The sequence below is a fragment of the Rutilus rutilus genome (assembly GCF_951802725.1).
Source record: "Rutilus rutilus genome assembly, chromosome: 2".
Lineage (NCBI taxonomy): Eukaryota > Metazoa > Chordata > Actinopteri > Cypriniformes > Leuciscidae > Rutilus > Rutilus rutilus.
Genome location: NC_140210.1, coordinates 9535516 through 9556719, shown reverse-complemented (window position 1 = coordinate 9556719; position 21204 = coordinate 9535516). Strand labels below are relative to the sequence as shown.

At 36.4% G+C, this 21204-nt stretch overlaps 1 protein-coding gene across 1 annotated transcript in view; it reads left to right on the top strand.

Annotated features, from left to right (window-relative positions):
• The window catches only part of dmd (dystrophin), a 106412-nt gene that overhangs the window by 42068 nt on the left and 43140 nt on the right, over positions 1 to 21204 (top strand). The window contains exons 31-60 of the mRNA XM_084395699.1: positions 34 to 144; positions 283 to 456; positions 707 to 862; positions 1089 to 1259; positions 1673 to 1852; positions 2696 to 2818; positions 3369 to 3539; positions 3753 to 3869; positions 4220 to 4354; positions 5138 to 5290; positions 5465 to 5635; positions 6243 to 6353; positions 6850 to 6995; positions 7806 to 7929; positions 9087 to 9262; positions 9426 to 9573; positions 9735 to 9866; positions 10293 to 10442; positions 11504 to 11584; positions 11780 to 11861; positions 11996 to 12162; positions 12682 to 12799; positions 13180 to 13391; positions 13521 to 13675; positions 13981 to 14170; positions 16331 to 16503; positions 17480 to 17636; positions 19755 to 19872; positions 19959 to 20227; positions 20409 to 20555. Of these exons, the coding sequence (XP_084251825.1) occupies positions 34 to 144; positions 283 to 456; positions 707 to 862; positions 1089 to 1259; positions 1673 to 1852; positions 2696 to 2818; positions 3369 to 3539; positions 3753 to 3869; positions 4220 to 4354; positions 5138 to 5290; positions 5465 to 5635; positions 6243 to 6353; positions 6850 to 6995; positions 7806 to 7929; positions 9087 to 9262; positions 9426 to 9573; positions 9735 to 9866; positions 10293 to 10442; positions 11504 to 11584; positions 11780 to 11861; positions 11996 to 12162; positions 12682 to 12799; positions 13180 to 13391; positions 13521 to 13675; positions 13981 to 14170; positions 16331 to 16503; positions 17480 to 17636; positions 19755 to 19872; positions 19959 to 20227; positions 20409 to 20555 (4518 nt within the window). The remainder of the gene's footprint in view (positions 1 to 33; positions 145 to 282; positions 457 to 706; positions 863 to 1088; positions 1260 to 1672; positions 1853 to 2695; positions 2819 to 3368; positions 3540 to 3752; positions 3870 to 4219; positions 4355 to 5137; positions 5291 to 5464; positions 5636 to 6242; positions 6354 to 6849; positions 6996 to 7805; positions 7930 to 9086; positions 9263 to 9425; positions 9574 to 9734; positions 9867 to 10292; positions 10443 to 11503; positions 11585 to 11779; positions 11862 to 11995; positions 12163 to 12681; positions 12800 to 13179; positions 13392 to 13520; positions 13676 to 13980; positions 14171 to 16330; positions 16504 to 17479; positions 17637 to 19754; positions 19873 to 19958; positions 20228 to 20408; positions 20556 to 21204) is intronic.

Below are 21204 nucleotides of genomic sequence, written 5' to 3'. Positions count from 1 at the left end.
GTAGTAAAAATGTATTATTATCTTATTTAACAGAAAATTCAGACTGAGTTGAATGGTCATGAGACGACTCTTGATGACATGAAGAAAAAGGCTATTGAGGTTGACGCATCAGAGAAAGTGATTGGAGAAATTGATGCGACATACGTAAGAGTCACAGATCATATCATTTCAAAGTAGCTGAATTTTTGTCACTTGCTGGATCCTTCCTTTATAAATCCATTCATCAAATAATAAGTAATCAAATGCCTATTAACAAATGCCAGTTTTTGTGTGCGTGTTCAGGATAAACTATTTCAGGTGAAAGGCAAGTTCCGGCTTTTCCAAAAGCCAGCCAACTTTGATCAGCGGTTGAGGGAATGTGAGCGAGTGCTAGAGGAGGTGAAAGTGAAGCTGGGAGTGCTGAGTATTCGGAGTGTAGAGCAAGAAGTTGTACAGTCACAGTTGGAGCAGTGCATGGTGGGTAATGTAGGGTGCTTGGTGTTTTAATAGCTTTTATTCCTATTTTTTTCTGAATACATCAATTGTTAATGCATGAAATATTATTGCAGAGATTAACTGATTGTTTTATACTGTATGAAATGTATTTTGTTCATTTATCTATTTAATAGTAGTTTTTGTTTAGTCATTAGTTGCAGTTTAGTTTTTGTCGTGCTGCAATATCTTATTTATGGGCAGTTTTAACACATTTTCTATTTCCCCCATTTAGAAGCTTTATAAGAATCTGAGTGAAGTGAAATCGGAGGTGGAGACGGTGATAAAGACGGGAAGACAGATTGTGCAGAAGCAGCAGACAGAGCAACCCAAGGAGCTGGACGACAGGCTGACGGCTCTCAAACTTGCATACAATGTTTTGGGTTCACAGGTAAGGGATGCTAAATGTAAGACATCTACGGTACCAATTTGAACAATTAGACTTACTTAAAGTATGGGATTAAGTTTCCATTTATGCTGAACACTTGGCTGATTTCCCTTCACAATGCGCTACAAAAAATATTTACATAGTGGATTAAAATGTCAGAAATCCATCAAACTTTTGACCATTTGAGTTGTCAATGATTGGTCAAATCGTCTCATTTGTCTGTGTGCAGGTAACAGAAGGAAAGCAGGAACTGGAGAAGATTTTAAAGTTATTAAGGAAGTTTAGGAAGGAGGTCAACAGTCTGACAGAATGGCTGGCAACTACTGATGAGGAACTGACGCGCCGGTCTTCGGTGGAAGGGATGCCAAGCGATTTAGATGCAGAGTTGGCTTGGGCCAAGGTGAATGAATACGCAACATTGTTTACATCTAAAAGAGTTCACTACTCATTAAAGGAATAGTTCATCCAAAAATTGACAGTTTTGTTATCATTTACTCCCCTCCATGTGCTTCCTAACCCATTAGCCTTTCTTTTCTTAGTGGAACACAAAATTAGATGTTTTGATTTATGTTTATGTTGCAGTCCATACAATGAAAGCATACAGTAAATAAATGGTATTTGTCATTTTTGAGTGAACTATTCCTTTTAACATGGCGAAAAAATTTTAACCAAACCTAAATTGTTAGTTTATTAGCAATGCTGCTTTGTTTTCAAGAAGGTGTGTGTGTTTAAAAAAAAAAAAAAGACATATTACTCCACATTTGAAATGAAAAACTCAAAACAACCAATTAAAACATCATCTTTACCACCCAGGCGACGCAGGAAGACACTGAGCGCCATAAGCCACAGCTGAAACTAGTGAGGGAGTTGGCACAGACCCTGAAGGGTTTACTTCGTAGCCAGGAGAACCTGATTGATGACAAGGTCAGTCTGCTCAACTGCAACTGGATCGCGGTGACGTCACGGAGCGAGCAGTGGCTAAAACTCCTGCTGGTGAGCAACCGTTCATAGCAACCATCTGACCCTGTTCTGAGTCATTTCATTCTAGGCAAAATATTTCTTGTGCTAAATATGCCCTGCAAGGCTAAATTCATTTCCTTTCAATTTCACATCTCCATATTGTTCCGTTAAATCCAGACGGCGATTTCTGGAGGCGGCAATAATGTTATGAAACTGTTAAGCACATTTATCTCCTGCTCTTCTTTATTACCTTTTCCACTACTTGCTTTCCCTTATCATTTATCTCATCTTTTACGTCTTTGACTACATTTTCTTCTTGTTCTACTTTGTAAATAACTCTATAAATATCTGAGGGACAATACATCAACAGATGAGGCTTGGCCTCGAAGGTATAATGAAACGATTAAAGAAATAGTTCACCTAAAGATGAAAATTCTCTCATTATTTTCTAACCCACATATCATTCTAAACCTGTATGACTTTTCTTTCTTCCATGTAACACAAAAGGAGAAAGTCTGTGGATTTTGCTATTTTCCATGCAGTTGAAGAGAGACTGATGTTGTTAAGCTATACTTTAAGTCTTATGAAGACATGGATAGTTTTTGTGAGAAAAGAGGATGCAAAAGCATCATAAAAGTGGTACTGTATATGCACTGTATTTCACTATAGTTATTACTGAGAAATGTCCAGGGACAGAAAGAAAGTCATACAGGTTTGGAACAACACAACAGTGAGTATATAATGACAGAACGTTCATTTTTGGATAAACTATTCCTTTTTAATTCATATGAAATTTCAAAAACCTGTTCCTGAACATATTTCCTTGTGCTATCCACTGAAGCCAAATGTCATCGCAACTCTTCATCTGTTATTCAGGATTATCAGAGTCAAATGAAAACACTTGAGCAGAACATCTCTCAGATCAACACCTGGATGGATCGTGCTGAAGAAACGCTGGACGAGATGGACAGCCAGGGCTGCATTGAACACGTCATTAAGGTCTTCAGCAGCACATGACAGACACTCACAATGAGCTGTTGCAATTTACAACCAACTGTTCTCCATTATTGAGAACTAGAGATTGTTTTATGCAGCCATACTTTTGCATCAAATTAAATCAACAGTTATCCATCTTTCTATGGTAGTAATGTTTTGATGGCTCATTAATTGGAAGCAATTTGCAGCAAATAAAGCTCTAGATTTGGCCATTAGGGAGAACAAAACAGACAGACACATAAAGAAAATAGTATTTTAATTTTTTTAAGTGATAATTTCTGTTGTCCTCTATAAAGTAAATATAATTATCATTTATGTCATACTACCAAAATATTTATATCTGTACATTTGGTTTTTGTGCATTTTGAAGTTTTAGAAAGTTTGCATGTACACATGAATCATAACTTCAATAACAAAAAAACAAAAACAATTTATTGAACAGAAAAATGTAGGGCAGGCCTTTTTTACTTGGAATTGATTGAATATATAGTATATGTATTCAAAATGTAGCACACATAATTGATGTGTTGTTATTTTTGGGGTTTTATTTCAGGGTTTGCGGATAGAGCTGGAGGAGATGAAGGGGAAGGTTGAAGCGGTGCAGGTTCTGGCGGAGGACCTTATAAAGAACACAGGGGAACACAGTAAAGCTCAGGTGAAACCGAAGCTAGAACAGCTCAACCAGCGCTTTGACATCGTCGCAAAGAGGATTTTAATGGGACAGGTAGTCTTATGAAAAGCTGTATGTCTGATATTTGTATACATATAGAACACATATACATAGGGCCATGCTGGTTTTTAATCTGATTTCTCTCCCTTTGTCTATCCTAAAATCATCAGTGACATTGTCTTATTAAACCACTTAGAAAATATATTTTTTTGTATTATTATTTTTTTTTTAATTTTTGTATATTGTTAATCTTTTTTTTTTTTTCAGGCCTCCTCTCAAGAGTTAGATGAGTACCACAGACAGGCTAATATATGGCTCCAGGTGCTGGACGAGGAGATTAAATTAGGAGAAAGTCTAAAAGAGGACGATTTCCTGGAGGATGCGGTAAGAAAATACTCTCAGCTGTTTCTTTCGCTAAAATTAATTTCTGTCATTGGAACCGCACGAGCAACGAAAGGCTGAAACAGCCTCAGAGCTTTCGCGTAAAGATCTCATGACAAGAAAGATAATGAGTTTCAGGGAGTGGATCTGGTTCATGAGTAACAAATGCTGGCACAGTACATCACTGCATTACTTCGCTGCAAATTGTCTGATAGACGGATGTACGGACGACAGACAGACAGACAGACAGACAGACAGACAGACAGACAGACAGACAGACAGACAGACAGACAGACTGATTGATTGATTTGATTTTGACATTTAATTTATTTTTCTGTTTTTTTCTTTCACAGAGCATAGATGAAGATGCGCTAAATGAACTTTTCTTAAAAGGAGAAAATCTCCTCAAGAGAGCTCCTTCCGGGGAGAAAAGAGAGGCCGTCCGTGAGAAACACAACCTTCTTCATGACAAATATGACACTCTAAAGGTAATTATTGAGCGTGTTTACATGTCAAGTACACATTTTATTCGGAAATAAGGCCATGAGAATGCATTTACAGGCTCTTGACATTAGGCTCATTGTATTTCATTGAATTTAAATGTTTGTTCTTTAAGTACTGCATCAAATATTATATAACTGGCCATACTGTGTAATTTTGTAGTAATGCAAATGCTCTTAATGTCTGGTTGATTATACATTACAAAAAATAATTTATTGTTTTTCAGTAAAGCTTTCTTAAAACAAGACAAATTTACTTAAAAGTTAAATAAATGCATTATATAATTTTGTTTTTCTCATTTAAAAACAAATCTTGTTTTAAGCAAATATCTAACACAATTTTGTGAGGTTCATGCTTAAACCAATGACTGGCTTATTTTAGATATATATTCTGTGACAAGTGCATTCTGGATATGTTCCTGGATCAGTCCTTTATTGGTCCTGAAACAACATTAATACCCTCATCCAATCAGATATGGTATTTGAAATATTTCCAAAATGAAATACTGCACTAGTGAATTCTTGTAAAATTGAATAAAATAGTTGGTATTAAAGATAATTGTATGGTCAACTCTTACAGTAGGTGTGACACATGGTCAAAACATTTGGCTAGTTTCTAGGGTAGTTACAATCAAGCTATGGAGTGTTTGGGCTAAGGTTGGTGTGTAAAACTTTGGTAAATCTTGTTTTGCTTTGTGGCAATCAAGTGGACATACTGTATAATCTTTGACGTATATAATAAGTCATAATATGTTCATTCTGCGTTCATAGAATCTGAGAGCCCTGAGAAAGAAGAAGGCCCTTGCTCTTGCCCCGCAGTGGTATCAGTTCTGTAAGAAAACAGATGACATGATGCAGTGGCTGGACAAAATTGAGAAGACCCTAGCAGAGCTTCCAGATCCCCCAGAGGAGCCGAGAGTGAAAGTGAGAGCCAACGTTTCTTTACTGTAAACACTATGGGTCTTTTAAATAATTATATTCCCTTTCAAAGTTCTCCTCACCAGGGATGTTTTTAAACAGTATAGAGATCCTTCCATCTTAACAAGTTTAAGAATATTTTAGGACTGTACACTAAAATAATTGGATGTTTTCTATCAGGCAGTCGGTTCTGAGATTGAACATCAACGTCCAAAGTTGGAGGACTTGCGTGGACTGGGCCGAGTGCTTTCAGAGGGCGGAGCTGGCAAGCTAGTGGAGCCCCGCCTCCTCCCGGTCAATAAACGCTGGGCAGGGCTGGACGTTAAATTCAATCAAGTTCGCCACAAAAATGTAAGTCTGCTCTTAGTGGTTAAAAAAGTTAATAGTAAGAAAAAGAAAGTAAATCTTAACAATGCATATTTTAAATATTGAAATATTGGGGAAAATTGCCTGTGGTAAAATCACTGTAATGTGTCCTAAAGGGACATAAAGGGAAAAAATGAGAGATGGGAGGAAAAATAATTTATCAATGCTTTTGCATTCTTTCGCAAATGTTTTTCGTTACCCTGAGAAACTTTGGATTTGCTCTCAAAATGTTCCATTCCCCTGAGAAACTGGTTTGCGTTCCCACAAGAAACTTTGTGTTTGCTCAAAAAAGAACAAAGTTTTGTGAGCGAACACAAAGTTTCTCTAATTAACGCAAAACTTTTCCGAGCAAACGCAAAAGCATTGAAATATATCATCTCATTTTTTTTTCCCTTTCCATGTCCCTTTAGGCCGGGGGCTACGTAATAATGGACAGTCTTTAATGAGGGATTTGTGAAAATGTTTTTCTTTTTTTTTTGTCTTAAACATACATTTTTCTTATTGCTCTTCATTGCACAATAACCTGTTTTTACATCAGAGTAAAACAGTCGAATTGAATGAGACGCATTGTTCTCCATCCTTGTATGTGCAGGAGCTGCAGTTTTTGCTGCAGTGTATCGCTGACAACGAGGCTCTGCTGAACTCTCCTGAGCGCTGGTCTGCAGCATTCATCAACGTTTCTCAACAAGAAAAGTGCCTTAAGGTTATATCATAAACCGTCTCATTTCTTTGATTGATTTTTATTAGCCAGTGCATTTTTGTGTCCATGAGCTGATTCAGTCTATTATTGATTTACTCATTATCTGTACATGAACAATTTGTTTTACCCACACCACTGAAACAGCAGTAAAAATAGTCAAGTCAAGTCACCTTCATTTATATAGCGCTTTTAACAATACAGATTTTTTCAAAGCAGCTTTGCAGTGATAATATGAAATTAATGGAACAGAGATTGTTTTGGCTTTACAGCAGCTCTAGAGAAAAGCTATTGTCCAGCTATACTTTTAACTTTTAATGCGTTCTGGCCGTTCATTTGCACGACAACGGTGTTTGGTGGCTCGAGAACGCAAACGTCTTTCTTTACAAAGTGACATTGCCAAATTACTTGTCTGGCCTGCATGATACCGATTTTTTTAGTACAGAAATAATGAATACAGAAATAATGCAAATGCTTTAATCTTTTGTGTCACGTGATTCAGGAGGTTAAAGTGAATCTGGATAAACTTGAGAGTCCAGTGGCAGAGGCTTTGGGCAAGGGAGCCTCTCTTCCTGAGGAGAGTTTACTGGTCCAACTGCTCAGAGCCAACTGGGAAAACCTTAAAAAGCTCTATCACGACAGACTCACGTAAGGATGAATGACATCACGCTGTTGTAATTTTGCCAATAGCAAAATAGTGTGTGTTATTCAGTCGGTGAATTGTTCAGAAGAGTCTGTCTTTGTATAAACTTGAATTATTTTCTAAGGTTATTCTACATCTTTCTAAATGCACTGTACCATATTTCTTTTAGATCTATTACAGAAACATGAATGTGATTCTGTATGTGCATGCATAAGAATATATTTTCTTTTTTGTTAACGATTTATTATATATCTTTTATTTTTATATTTTGTGTTTTTCTGTTTTATTTTAGTAATTTTTATGTGCTTGTCATTTTATTTCTATTTTTCAGTTTTATTTTTTTGTAATTTTAGTTCTTGCAAAGTGCTTAACTTATTTTATTTAACTTATTTTTTACTTAAACTTATTTTATTTCAATTAGTTGAAAAGATCTATATTTAAATTGTTTGTTTGTTTTTAATCTAATATTTATATTTTATTTCAGCTTTATTTAAATTAACAAAAACTATTTTTTATATTTTCATAAAATAAAAAAAACAGATTAAGTATAGAACGCTACCTACTGGTCATAAGTAGAGAAGTCATGCTAAATAAGCTATCAAATAGTCCATATTAAGTAAAGAAACCACAGAAGTGAGATTGTTTTTATGTGCTTTATTAACTAATAAATATGTAATATGTGGACATTAACTTTTTACCCTAATAAATTGTGCTGTTTAAATCAGAATATTGATTTAGGACATACTCTCTCTTTACTCTCTGACTCTCAATATATATATTTTTTTTTTTTTTTGTCTACTTGTGCTGCTGTCCAGACGCCTTGAAAAATCGAAGAAATTCAGCGAAGAGCTCAAAGGGCTTGACGATTGGCTCACAAAGGCTGAGAGGATGATTATGAAGTATGAGCAAGACCCCATTAATAACAGAGACCATCTCAAGGTAAACATCAATTTTACAATTTTATAATTTAATTATGATAATATATACAAATTACATTGTATATAATACTATATTAAAGAACTAGTTTTGCTGATTATCACTCACCCCATGTAGACTGGGTAAACCCAGCCTTGATCTGTCGGCGGTTTGATTTCGCCCTGCAGCTCAGGCTGGAAACCTGTACATTTATCTATCCTGCTTCCTTTACAAATTTGCGGGAACCAATCACAAACTGGCTTATCCACCTGGCGCGCTATTGGCGGATTTAATCCAATCCAGTTGTCCAATTCCCTTTAACCTCTCGACGATGCTCAATGGCTTCTTTTTTAGCAAACAAATCGCTCGAGTGGGTGTAAATACCACTAACTTTCATGTTTTTTTTTTTTTTTTTTTGCATAACCACTGATCAACATGTTTGGTTACACATTTCCTGCCTTGAGTTTTCACGTAGCTCTGCAAAGTACGTCAGCCGGATCGTTGGTCTGATTGGTTGAAGGATTGTCCAATTGCGTACTGAGTCATTTGAACTATGCCCGTTGATCACGCCTCTTGTGCAGTAGAAAATTCATAGCAGACTCCCCAGACCAGTGTTCAATGTTTAAGATTGGGGTCTGGTGATAGCCAGACTACACCCCATGGCCATCCAATATGTAAATTATTTTCTTTCCTCTTCCGAAGAGAAATGAAAGTTTTGGAGGAAAACTTTTCTCCATCGAATGCAAGTGAATGGTGCCCAATATAGACCATTTTTGACAGTACAAAATCCATATTTAGGCAGCTTCAAAGAGCTCCACACGAATAATCTTCTCTTGTAAAACAATCCGTCATTTTCAGAAAAAAAATTATAAAATGAAATACTTTTTAACCACAAATGCTCGCCTTGGTGCAGCTCTGCAAAGTGCGTTCACGAGACATGCATGTTGGGAAAGGTCTACGTTGGGCACCATTCACTTGCATTAGATGGAGAGAAAATCCTGGAATCTTCAGCTGAGGAAAGAAAGTCATATACATCTTGGATGGCCTTGAGGTGAGTTTTATTTTTGGGTGAACTATTGAGCAGAAAGTATTACCAGATTTTTAGGCAATGCAGTAAGTATGTTATATTAATGTTAGATTAGTTTTCAGACCGTCTATACTAAGACTTTCTACTTTCCCAGGAGCTCCAAGGAGAGTTTGAGAAACAGGAAGCAGCAGTGAAGGGGCTCAATGCGCTTGGGACAGATCTGACTCCACTGTGCAGTAAAGACGACAGGGACCACATCAAACAGCAGCTCGCCTCTATCAACTCCCGCTGGGCCAAAGTGTCCAACCAGCTTGCTGAGATCAAGAGACGGTTAGTAAAAATTCAGGACATATTAATGCAGGCAGCTTATGAGAGAGCTGCGCACGTTTGAATACCTTAGCATAATTCAATTTGAGCAGTAAACACCTACATAATTGCCCTCTTTTGTCCTTATTTTGAAGGAATGCATTAACATGGCTGCTGTGTGTTTTAGGTCTGCCGGGGCAAAAATTGTTCTTGCCGAGTTAAATGAAGACATTGGGGAGTTTCAATCCTGGCTGGATGCTGCAGATGCTGTAGCTTCACTTCCTGTAGAAGCAGGTCACAAGGAGCAGCTCAGTGCAACATTAGATAAAGTGAAGGTAAAAATCAGTAGCTTAAAAAGATGCAATTAGCTCACACATGGGTGAAAAACATAGCTTTTAGCTCCATATTAGAATTAAAATTCTCCCATGAGGCAAATCACCAAAAATGAGTCACAAAGAGAAGCAGATGATTAATATGTGTGTGTGAAAATCTTCAGGCCCGGGTGGTGGAACTGCCGAGCAGAAAGCAAACTCTTCATCAGATCAACAGCAAAGGCTCATCTCTCCCAGCTGATAAAGCCAAACCATTGGAGAAACATTTGAAGGTTATTAACATGCAATGGGCCAAGGTAATTCAAATAATTCATTTCCTTCTCTACTATTGATCTTACTGGAAAATTAAATTCAATGATTTTGTGACCTTAGCATGATTAATGCAAGCATAATTTCAGTTAACAGCCTAATGAGGACATTATCACTGAGTCATATCATAGCCAGATCCATGTAATCGTAGATGTTTTCAAAAATTAGCTAGAATAATAGCATACCTATAATACACTAAGGTGAGTCTCTTACCCTATAACATTGTGTGTGTATGTATATATGTGCATGTGTATTTATGAAAAATTATATTTCTTATTTTATTTATTCTGTTCGAATATTCTTTTTTTATATCCCAGTATCTCTTTTGATTTTGGGGTAAAACTTGACCTGGACATGTTCTAAACAGGTTTTGTAAGTGATTTATTGAAAAGAACTCTTTCTCTCCTTCAAAGGTGTCCACTGATCTTCCTGAGAAGCAGCGACAAATCGAGGATCTCCTGAGGGATTTGTCTTTGTACCAGGGACAGCTCTCCAAGCTCTCAATTTGGGCTTCCACTACAAAGAATCAGCTAGAGCAGTCCCCTACTGCAGTAGACCCAAAGGTAATCTCACAGATTTGAGCAAGCACATATGTAGAACATTTCAGAATATTGTTGTCTGTCTTATTTAAACTTTATGCTGTAATAGCTATGGGTGGTGTAGTGGTAAAAGTTCAGGGCTGACAACCATCATGTTGCTGATTTGATCCCTACTAGAAGCAAGAATGTTGGTAATTCATTCATTCAGTTCAAAGATTAAGGAAACTTCGTTCTTTTTAAAAGTCTGATGTGACCTTTCAGTGACCCAAGTCTTTGGTCTGATTTTGCACAGTCTCTGAAATTTGTACAAAGAGAGTCTTTCAGATGACACAGGCTGTGTCTTTCCTAGCATTCCAGCATCTGCTTCATAGTTTTGTCTGCTCCCATCAAGGCAAAGGTTTCACTTCCCTAGACATGGAACTAATAGGTTCAGGAAATCATTTGTTCTTTCAGTGACTGAACTTGTGAAAAAATCTGTACACATGTACTTGTGTGATTTTGAATTGTTTGTGGCTGGTTTCGCTCTGATTCTGTTGTACTCAACTGATTATTTATTGATTATTTGCACACTGTTGCATGTTGTCACTTTATATTGTTCTCAAAACCCAATCTTTGTTTCTTGTTAATGGTGCTTGTCAAGGCAAGTATAACTATTACTATAGCTCCTTTTCAGGGTTAAGGGTATTTCAAAACCATATTTCAGCCCAAAATCAAAAGAACGAATATAAAGGATAAATCTAAATCTAAATAACAAAGAAGAATACACTGTATTATAGTGCTAAGAATACAATGACTATAACCACTGAGAATAAAGAAAAGCTTAAAATTAAAATGTCTAGATGCTTTACTTAGAATTTAGTGGTAAATGTGGCTGTCATGGTCATTGGACATTTACTGTGCAGAAATAAAAAGGTTTAATATCTTCTTTTTTTTTTTTTTTTTGGGGGGGGGGGGGGGGGGTGAAATGTGACCTGGACATTTGTTTTTTTATTTTTTTATTTTTAAAATAGATATACCTAGAGCTAGATTACTCCTTTAAAGAGGGTTTGTTGTGAATTTCTTTTTCTTATTTTAATTTTGTGTAGATTGAGGATGATGTAAAGGAAAAGAAACCAGCAGTGGAAGCCATTTTGGCAAAGGAGAGACCTCCATGTCAACCAGAGAAGGTGTGTAACCGACCACAGTATCTTTAGATATGATCTCAGAAACACTATGACTATGATATTAGATTATTCTGCACACTTCCCAGTGGTATCTACCATAACTGTACTGTAATGCAATATATCAGACTAATATCAGCCTATCAGCTTCAAGGCATGCAACTTTATTTAATATAATTTTCCTGGATTGATGCATTCCAGGGGCAGTTTGATGGCCTCAGTGCAGATTGGACATCCATTCAAGTTCTCCTCAAAGAGTGGCGAGACAAATGTCAACTCGCAGGTGTGCTATCGTGTAATGCATGATGATTGAAGCTACAATAACATTCTATTAAAATTCATGAACATCTCATGTTAGTCATAATGTGATGTTAGACATCTGAAAGTCTGAACAAAAGAGAATTTTTTACTTTCCAGCCGTAACATTGACTGGTAGTGCAGCAGGAGATGCAGCCCTGGATAAATTCAATAAATCCTGGACGGAGCTTGATGATTGGCTCACTCTTTTGGATCACATGGTTCAGACTCAGAGAGTAATGGTCGGAGATCTTGACGAGATCAACGACATGACGGTGAAACTCAAGGTCAGTTTATGCCGTCATCTTGCTGCTCTTAATCCATGTCCGCAGAAAAATACTTGCTGTCCTGCAGTGGATATATTGTACACTTTTGTAACATTTTTATCTTTTCCCTAAAGTCTACATAAAATGTTAGTTAGCATCGACTGCACAGTATATGTTAATGACCTGTTTTATGATTGTCTAGCCTTTTTGCATTTGAAATGAACAGCAGAACTTTATCATTTTTAGTTATTCATTCACGGAAAATACTGTTAAATTGATTGTTTTGATTGTTTAATTAATGTAATGGTCAGAGGGATGGTGATGGTATTGGATAAATGTAGTCATATTAAGCTATTTTATAAATATTTATCGAATTGGATGTATTTGTATATTTGTATATATTAATATTGTTCAATTATATACATTTATAAAATAATTAAATTAAATTTAATATATATATATATATATATGACTGACATGAGACCAGAAGATGCCACACAACCCTGTAGTAAAGACCTCTATGTTGTGACTATCTAACAGTCAACACTGCAAGACATGGAGCAAAGATGCCCACAGCTGAACAAACAAATCACTGCGGCGCAGAACCTGAAGAACAAAACCAATAACCCTGAGACACGGGCAACCATTACAGAGCGCAGTAAGTCAGATTTGCCTCGTCCATATCCATATCCTCTTTCAGTGATGCACTTTATTTGTGGTGATATGGGGCTGTCAACATTGTAGCAGCAGAAAAAATGCAGAAATTAAACAATGACCGGTGCCAAGGATTGTGTCTTACTGGGCATCTCAAGGTCATATCATTATAAGACAGCACTACTGAACACGAACTACAGTGTGCTGTAAGGCAAACGTGCATGTAAAACTGTATTTGGTTAACAGAATCAACCAATCAATAATTTATCGCTTGATTGATTTGATTTATTATATTGTCTTTATTTATCATGTCCATTATGTGAACTAAGATTGTTTAAGCCATTTTCTGAAATTTTCCTTAGAAATGTTCTCTTCTATTTCAAGTTGAAAAATTGCAGGCACATTGGGAGGATTCCCACACCAAGCTGATGGACCGGGTCCTTCAGCTGCAGAACATGTATAAGGACTCCAGTGATTGGTTGGAGGCCAGAAAAAAGGTGGAGCCCCTCATTAAGAAAGCCAATGAAAAACTAGAAGGCTGGAAGAAAATTTCGCACAGTGTTGATGATTTAAAAGGCCAAAATGCAGATGTCAAGGTAATGTAAAATAAACACAATATCTATGACTAATAAACTGATTCAGTGCGCTTGTATTCCTTGAAAAATCTTTAGATGAATGCATGTGATTTGATTAACACAAATAAACGCTATATTATTTTATTGCAGCAACTTTCTAAGGATATACAGCAGTGGCAAGCTCACATAAATGTCACCAATGAGCTGGCAAACAAACTATTGACCCTGTATGCAGATGACGACACAAGCAAAGTTAAACAAATGACTGAGAGCATGAATCTGGCTTGGGCCAACATCTATAAGCGGTGAGCTTCTGTTTAAATCTTACATTTTTCAGTATCACCAACCAGTGGAGTGGCATATAATAATGTTTTCATAGAAAGGAAGTATTTATGGCGTGAAAATAATGCACTGCTGATACAGTAAGGGTACGTAAGAGGTTATTTCAAATGCATTTTAAGGTTCGATTGCTTTCAGGAGAATCCTGCGGCTTGATGTTTGAAGCAAATTTAACAATCCAGTAATAACATTTATTTAATATTGAAGTATATTAGGGTACTAATTTAACAACTTTATTTCTGTATAACAATGAAGTCATTACCCTTTTCAGTGTAGGGGACAAGGAGGCAGATCTGGAAGCTGGACTACGGCAATTGCAGCATTTCTACTTGGACCTGGAAAAATTCCTGAATTGGCTCACTGAGGCAGAAACCACAGCCAATGTCTTACAAGATGCCACATTTAAGGAGGGACTTCTGGAAAACCCTGCCACAGTGCGGCATTTATTCGGGCAATGGCAGGTATATGAGCAGTATGCGTACTGTACGTAACAGCAGTTTCCCCTCCTCTTTTAAAGCATGTAGTCACTCCGCTCCAGCTCCAGTCCGGGTTTTCCCTTTTCTGCCAGCCACACTCACTGTTGAGAGAAACCCTGCTCCACAAGTTACCTATTTGAAGTTCTTCACAAACATCTGTGCACAATATATATTACATTTTTTAAAAGTAAGCTACTATTTACTTGTTCCCTTTTATAAAACATTCTACGCTGAATTTTTTTGTGTAGAAACTATTTTAATTCGAAAATTGCTAGTAAATTTCACAAATAATTACACAGAAATAGCAGATAACACATTGAATTAAACATGAAATTTTGAAGTAGAAAGACTAAATAGTAGTATTTTGTTTTATATACAACTTTAAAAACGAAATTTCAGTGTATAATGTCATCCACATGCAACATTTCTGCATTAAAATACTGATTTTATTTTGAGATATAAATATCCTTAGATTTAAACAGTTCTACAGAGTAGTGTTTCATGCGGTTTTAGGACATAAACATTATAATGAAATTACTGAAAAAAAAAAAAAAAGTGAAACTCCATTCTTATTATTATCCCTTTGGAGTTAAAGTGATATTTATCAGGAAGGCTGATGAAACTGACGGGTCCATTGTCCAGGTCGCCCGCCGCTCACTGGTATGGGAGATATGTGCGTTTGGCAACGGTGCAGAGACGCAGTTAAATATGAAGAGGCAGACAAAGACGTGGGCTATAAAGAGAAGCCTCTGTTCTCCCAGAAAACCATCTCTGACCCAGTCCTCGCTCGCAGTGCCCACTCTCGCCTCAAACAACAGGGCCAGTGTGCCTCCGCCACTGGCATTCTGCAGCTCGTTTCACGTCGCATGTAGACACATGGTCGCAGAATACATTTTCTCGCTCTCATCCTCGCGATGTCCCTTTCTCCCTGGTTTTTGCCTCGCGTCAGACACGTCCACATGGTTGGGAATTTAAAGGATTGTCGCTGTTGACAGTTTTCGATTCAATTGATGTCGCTCATTCACTGGATATGTTGCACAGGAAGACATATCATGTTAAGGTTTGATCTTCACTGTCAGCTTCACAGTTGCTTCGTGACTTTGGATTTGTTTGGCTTGCATCATGACTTTGAATGAAATTAGTTTATGCCTTCTCAAACTATGGGAACCAAGCACTTAAAAATGTTTGGCTTGTTAACATTATTGTTAGTATCTATTCTAAACTAATGCAAAAGCTTCTTTTTATTAATATTTGTTTAAGTTTTTTTGCAGTTGTTTTGCATTTGAATATATCATTACAGTTATAGTGATTTGTGAAATATGGTGAGGAAAAAAAATATTTCCATTTAAATCACGAATTTTGAAATATTGCTATAAAAATATAATGTATACAATTTAGTATACATTATTAATAATTTAACATTTAAACTCCAAATTAATGTAGAAACAACAGACAATTGCCTGTTTGAAATATTTATTTATTGGCATCTTTTTTTCCTTTTCTTTTTGGAAAGAAAGCCAGTATGACGATACCAATACTGCTACTGATGCATCTATGAAAATTGATTTTATTCCTCTCAGTTTTAGCATTAACTATAAGCATTCAGCATTAAGTATAATTGAAAGCTATCAATTTTAACATTTATTAGGCTTTAGAAAATATAACAACTTTTAATTTAAGTGAATTTAAAACAATCTTCACATAAACCCGTTATAATAAATGCCACATTTACCTGTGCCCTTCAATATAACAAGTTATTGTTTTCGTTGTTTTTGACCTATGTAACCAGTGCTTTAAGATTTTCAGGTATTGAAAACGAAATATTTTTAATGTGATTCATTTTTTCAGTTTAACACCTGTTAACACATTAATTTTGACAGCACTTTATTATATTATATTATATTATATTATATTTTATTTTATTTTATTTTATTTTATTTTATTTTATTTTATTTTATTATATTACATGGTTATTTCTTGATAACAGACCGCTGCTAAGTGTAACCCAAAAAAATAAAAAACATGTTCCAAAAGTATGTCATGTCACCATGTAACAAGTATCCGGGGAAGTATAACTCTTTCTTGATCTGTAATCACATAGTGAACTGTTACTTGGATGTCTGTGATCTCTTTTAATCCTCATAGGATCTCCAAGCAGAGATTGATGCGCACGGGGAGATGTACCATTCATTAGATGAAAACGGACAGCGAATTGTGTCATCTCTGGAGGGGACGGACAATGCTGTGGTGCTACAAAAGCGGCTTGATGGCATGGGGCAGCGGTGGCATGAGTTGTGTAACAAAGTTATGAGTATAAGGTAAGACCAATTAATCATCTATTTTTAACCTGGGTAAAATTCAAGCAGAGCAGAAATGGGCTTTGAAAAAATTATGCGATCATATACAAGCCCCAGGCCTGTCTAATGCTATATGCAAATCACTGCAATTATTTGACTTTATATTTAAAGTATAAGCCTACTAGAACATTACTCAAACTTAGGGTTTAGATATGTCTGTCTGTCTGTCTATCTATCTATCTATCTATATATATGTCTGTCTATCTATCTGTCTGTCTGTCTGTCTGTCTATCTATCTATCTATCTATCTATCTATCTATCTATCTATCTATCTATCTATATATCTGTCTATCTATCTGTCTATCTATATATCTGTCTGTCTGTCTATCTATCTGTCTGTCTATATATATGTCTGTCTGTCTGTCTATCTATCTGTCTGTCTATCTATCTGTCTGTCTATCTATCTGTCTGTCTGTCTATCTATCTATCTATCTATATATCTATCTGTCTATCTATCTGTCTATCTATATATCTGTCTGTCTGTCTGTCTGTCTATCTATCTGTCTGTCTATATATCTATCTGTCTGTCTGTCTGTCCGTCCATCTTAACTATCCGTCCATCTGTCTATCTATCTATCCATCTATCATTCTATCTATGAACACCTTACCACATAGCAACACCCTGGCAACTACCTAGAAACAGGTTCGCGTCTTTTGCCCCACTCATATTTTCAGCAAATGTAAAAAATAATACTTTCACATAATGTCTTAATTCATCCAGCCACATTTCCCTTGGTACGGGAAAAAGCTGGTAAAAGCTTTTTTAATTGTCATGCATATTCAAATACAAGATATGAAGATTTCTCAAATCTCCACCTTTATCTAGCACTTTCTTTGTTAAATTCAACTGTGGTGTGACAGCATAGTGCTCTCTGGTGGTCTCTGTGATTTCACACTTGGCAGTATCACACATCTTACCATCCATACGACTCTTTAGGCCGTATCTGGATACAGGTGTGGATCAGTGGAAACACTTGCACATGTCCTTACAAGAGCTGCTCAACTGGCTGCAGTTGAAGAGGGAGGAGCTAGAACAGCAGAAACCAGTAGGGGGCGATGTGCCGACCGTGCACCAACAACTCCTTACGCACAAGGTGAGACTAGGACGCGTCCTCTTCGCCCCTCACTGAAAGCATGAAGAGTGATTTATGCATTCTGTCTTTCGTTGCGCCAAAGTGTGATCATTATCGGAGTCTGTTCTTGTTAAATATTTAAACAGATGGAGATGATATCTTGCGTAGGAGAGGTGCAAAGTCCCCTTGTCTCTTTGCATGGTTGTGTGGACCAATTAACATCTGCTGATGGCCATCAGCTGTCAGGGGCCGCAGTAAACAGGATGTGGTCATGAAGTAGTTAGTGTAGGGGAGCACAGAGAGTGTGTTGCCTGTGACAGCTGAGTCACTGTCACACTCTACAGGTGCAGTTAACTGGGAAGTAAACTGGCATGTGTGTAGGAGTCTCAGCAGAAACGTAATTGAACAAAGTTTTTGCAAACTACTAAATAAATTGGCATTGCTGTGCTGTGTTTGTCTGAGAAAACCTCAGGTTTCTTTTTCACTCAAACCTGGAAATATATTGAACAGAACAGAAAAAGTTATGATATAAATGTTGCTTATCAAATATAATTCAATTCACATTTATTTTCACAATTCATATCGTTTCAAAGCAGCTTTACAGAAAAAGCATTTTTCTACGTTACAATTAAGAGTGATCTGTTATCAGGTGACTGTGTCAAAGTAATGGGCATATTGCAGAAATGCACAGTTCTAAAATAATACAAATCATGCAGTTAGCTAACGTCATGTATTCATTTAAGCACGTTAAAGCAATCATTACATGTTGCGATAATGATTACAATATATGGAAAAGTTGGCAGTTATGTATAAGCAAATATTTGCACTGCACACGTGAACTCAGTGTCACAAAAGGTCATGTGTGTCCATTGAAGCAAAGGATACCTTTTAGATCATTCTCAAATCATGCTGGATAATGTGATCATAAGGGTTTTTCACAACCTTGTGGAATTCATGTTTATTTTTATTAAAATTAGAAAAATGTATAACAGAAACATTTTCACTAATAGTAAATAAAAAACAATTTATGGAAAATAAATAGAAAATAATAATGCTCAGCTTGCTTTATCTTGCAGTTGGCTTTATAATACTTCTGGCTGCACTTTATTTTACAGTATTTTTACTTAAGAAAGTACTGGTTAATATAAGGTAACTACATGGGTTAGGTTCAGGGTTAGTTATTACCCAGTTATTGCAATTACTATAATAAGTACATAGTATGTTCATAGGGAACAGGGCTGTAAAATAAAGTGCTACAATACTTTTTAGTTTAATGGTTTAGAAAATGTTTTAGTGTTTGTTTTGCTCATAAAAACAACACTGAATGAATAAAATGGGCCCACTGATAGTCAAGTCAAGTATATTTGTATATATTTGTATATTTGTATAGTATTTATGAATATTTTGAGTTGACTTTTTATTTATATGTTTTCAGTTTAATTTAAATAATTATTTACTAATTATTAAAACTTTAGTAATTTTGTTATGTGATTGACATTTTATTCGTTTTTGATTTTAGTACCTCAACTTAAAATTCTTTCAGTTAGTAGCCACAGGAACATTTCTAAAGTTGATTTTTAACGTTTTCATCTGATATTAGTATTTGATTTGATTTCAGCTTTAAGTCAAGTACCAAAATTGAAGGCATGTGGTGTCTGTGTTGTTTTAGTACCTGGTTCTCAAAAGGAATCCTCCAGTCCATGTAATGATGTAAATGCAGACACAAAATTAGTGATGATCACAGTTTGTATGTGCCCCGAAAATGGCTGAAAGACAGTGAGCAGTAAAACTCTCAGACCAGGATCACTAGAAAATGAACACAAACATTGTAACAGCACTGTGTTAATTGCATTAGGTTGCACTGATATTTGTGAATCCAGTGCATTCTATGATGAGCCTTATTTGCATAGGAAGGAGGCATGTTTGCCCAGGAAAGAATGACAATGGCTTGATTTAAATATGCATGAGGAAGCACTATACCAGAAAAAAATAGCACCTGGTTAAGTTTGACTGGAGGGGGGTGTACAGTATGTGAATAAAATGCAGGTTTTTGCAGGATTTAGTGCTAAAGTTGCACAAATGTTCACCACTCATAGTGACGTTTAGTACTTTTGGTAGCAAGTCATTGTGCTTTCACAGGTCTTCAGAAGAGAGTTGGGTGCCAAAGAACCTGTAATCAATGGAACACTTGACAATGCTAAAACCTTCCTTGCCGAGATGCCTCATGAGGGTCTGAAACAAAGGCCTGGACAAAAGGGTATGAAGTCTTCTGCACCTACACATATGCCCAATACAATAACTTATAGATGCTCTAACCTGTATTTCACTTTGTGTGCTGCCCAGATGTAAGTCCTGAGGAGAGGGTTCAAAATGTGGGCCGCATATTGCGTAAAGAAGTGGAGGATGTAACGGTTCGCTGGAAGAATTTGGGTGCAGCTGCTGTTGACTGGCAGCAACAGCTGGAATTGGCCATGGAGAGGCTGATGGAGCTGCAGGACGCCCAGGATCAGCTGGACTTCAAGCTACGGCAGGCTGAGACCGTGAAGAATTCTTGGAAGCCTGTTGGGGAGCTGGTTGTAGATGATTTGCAAAACCACATAGATAGAGTAAAGGTCAGTATCCTCTTATCCCTTATTAAAAAAAAGAAGCTTTTTTGGACATGTACAATGGCAATACCATGGTATACTCTGAAGCAACTTGGATTAGCATGTTTTTACTGTGGTATATATGTTTATTATTTTAATCTTTAAACCTTTGGGCCAAAAGACATTAAGGTTTTATGTATTTTTCCAGGTGTTCCAGGAGGAGATAGCTCCCATTCAGGATAATGTAAATCAGGTCAACCAACTGGCCTCCACATTTAGACCACCTGACATTCAGCTCTCTCCAGACAACCTGAGCAGAATCGATGACCTCAACATGAGATGGAGGCTTCTGCAGGTATCCATTCATGTTCTTTAATTTGAAGTCAACGTGAATTGCCTTTTTTTGCAACCTTGACTTCCATAAATTTACATATTTTCAAGTGAAAGACAATGTTTAATGAGAAGTGTGGGACTTGATTTGATTCGTTGGGAACTGATTGGCCATTCCATTCCATTCCAGAATGGAGCGAGTACCCCAAAACAATGCCTAAGTAGCTATTTGGCTGCTGGTTAACATTAGCCTACATTAGCTGTAAGTTCAGCCAAAATTTTTTCATTCTTTCATCATTTACTCACACTTATGTCGTGCCAAACCTGTAAGACTTTTGTTTTTCTTCGGTGAATAAAAGCCTAAATTCAATCTGTTCATCGTATAAAGCGATCTAGCCTCTTTAGAAAATTTGGACTAAACCTTTCAATTCATATAGATTAGTTTTGCAATCTCTTCATGAACTTTTTTGAAGCGTCAAAGTGGTAGTTGCGTAGCTGCCAATGGAGGGACAGAAATCTCTCAGATTTCATTAAAAAATCTTCATTTGTGTTCCAAAGATGAACGAAAGTCTTACAGGTTTGGAACGACATGAGGGTGAGAAATTAATGACAGAATTTTCATTTTTGGGTGAGCGAACCCTTTAATGACATCAGCAAAAAATAACAGTTGTTTT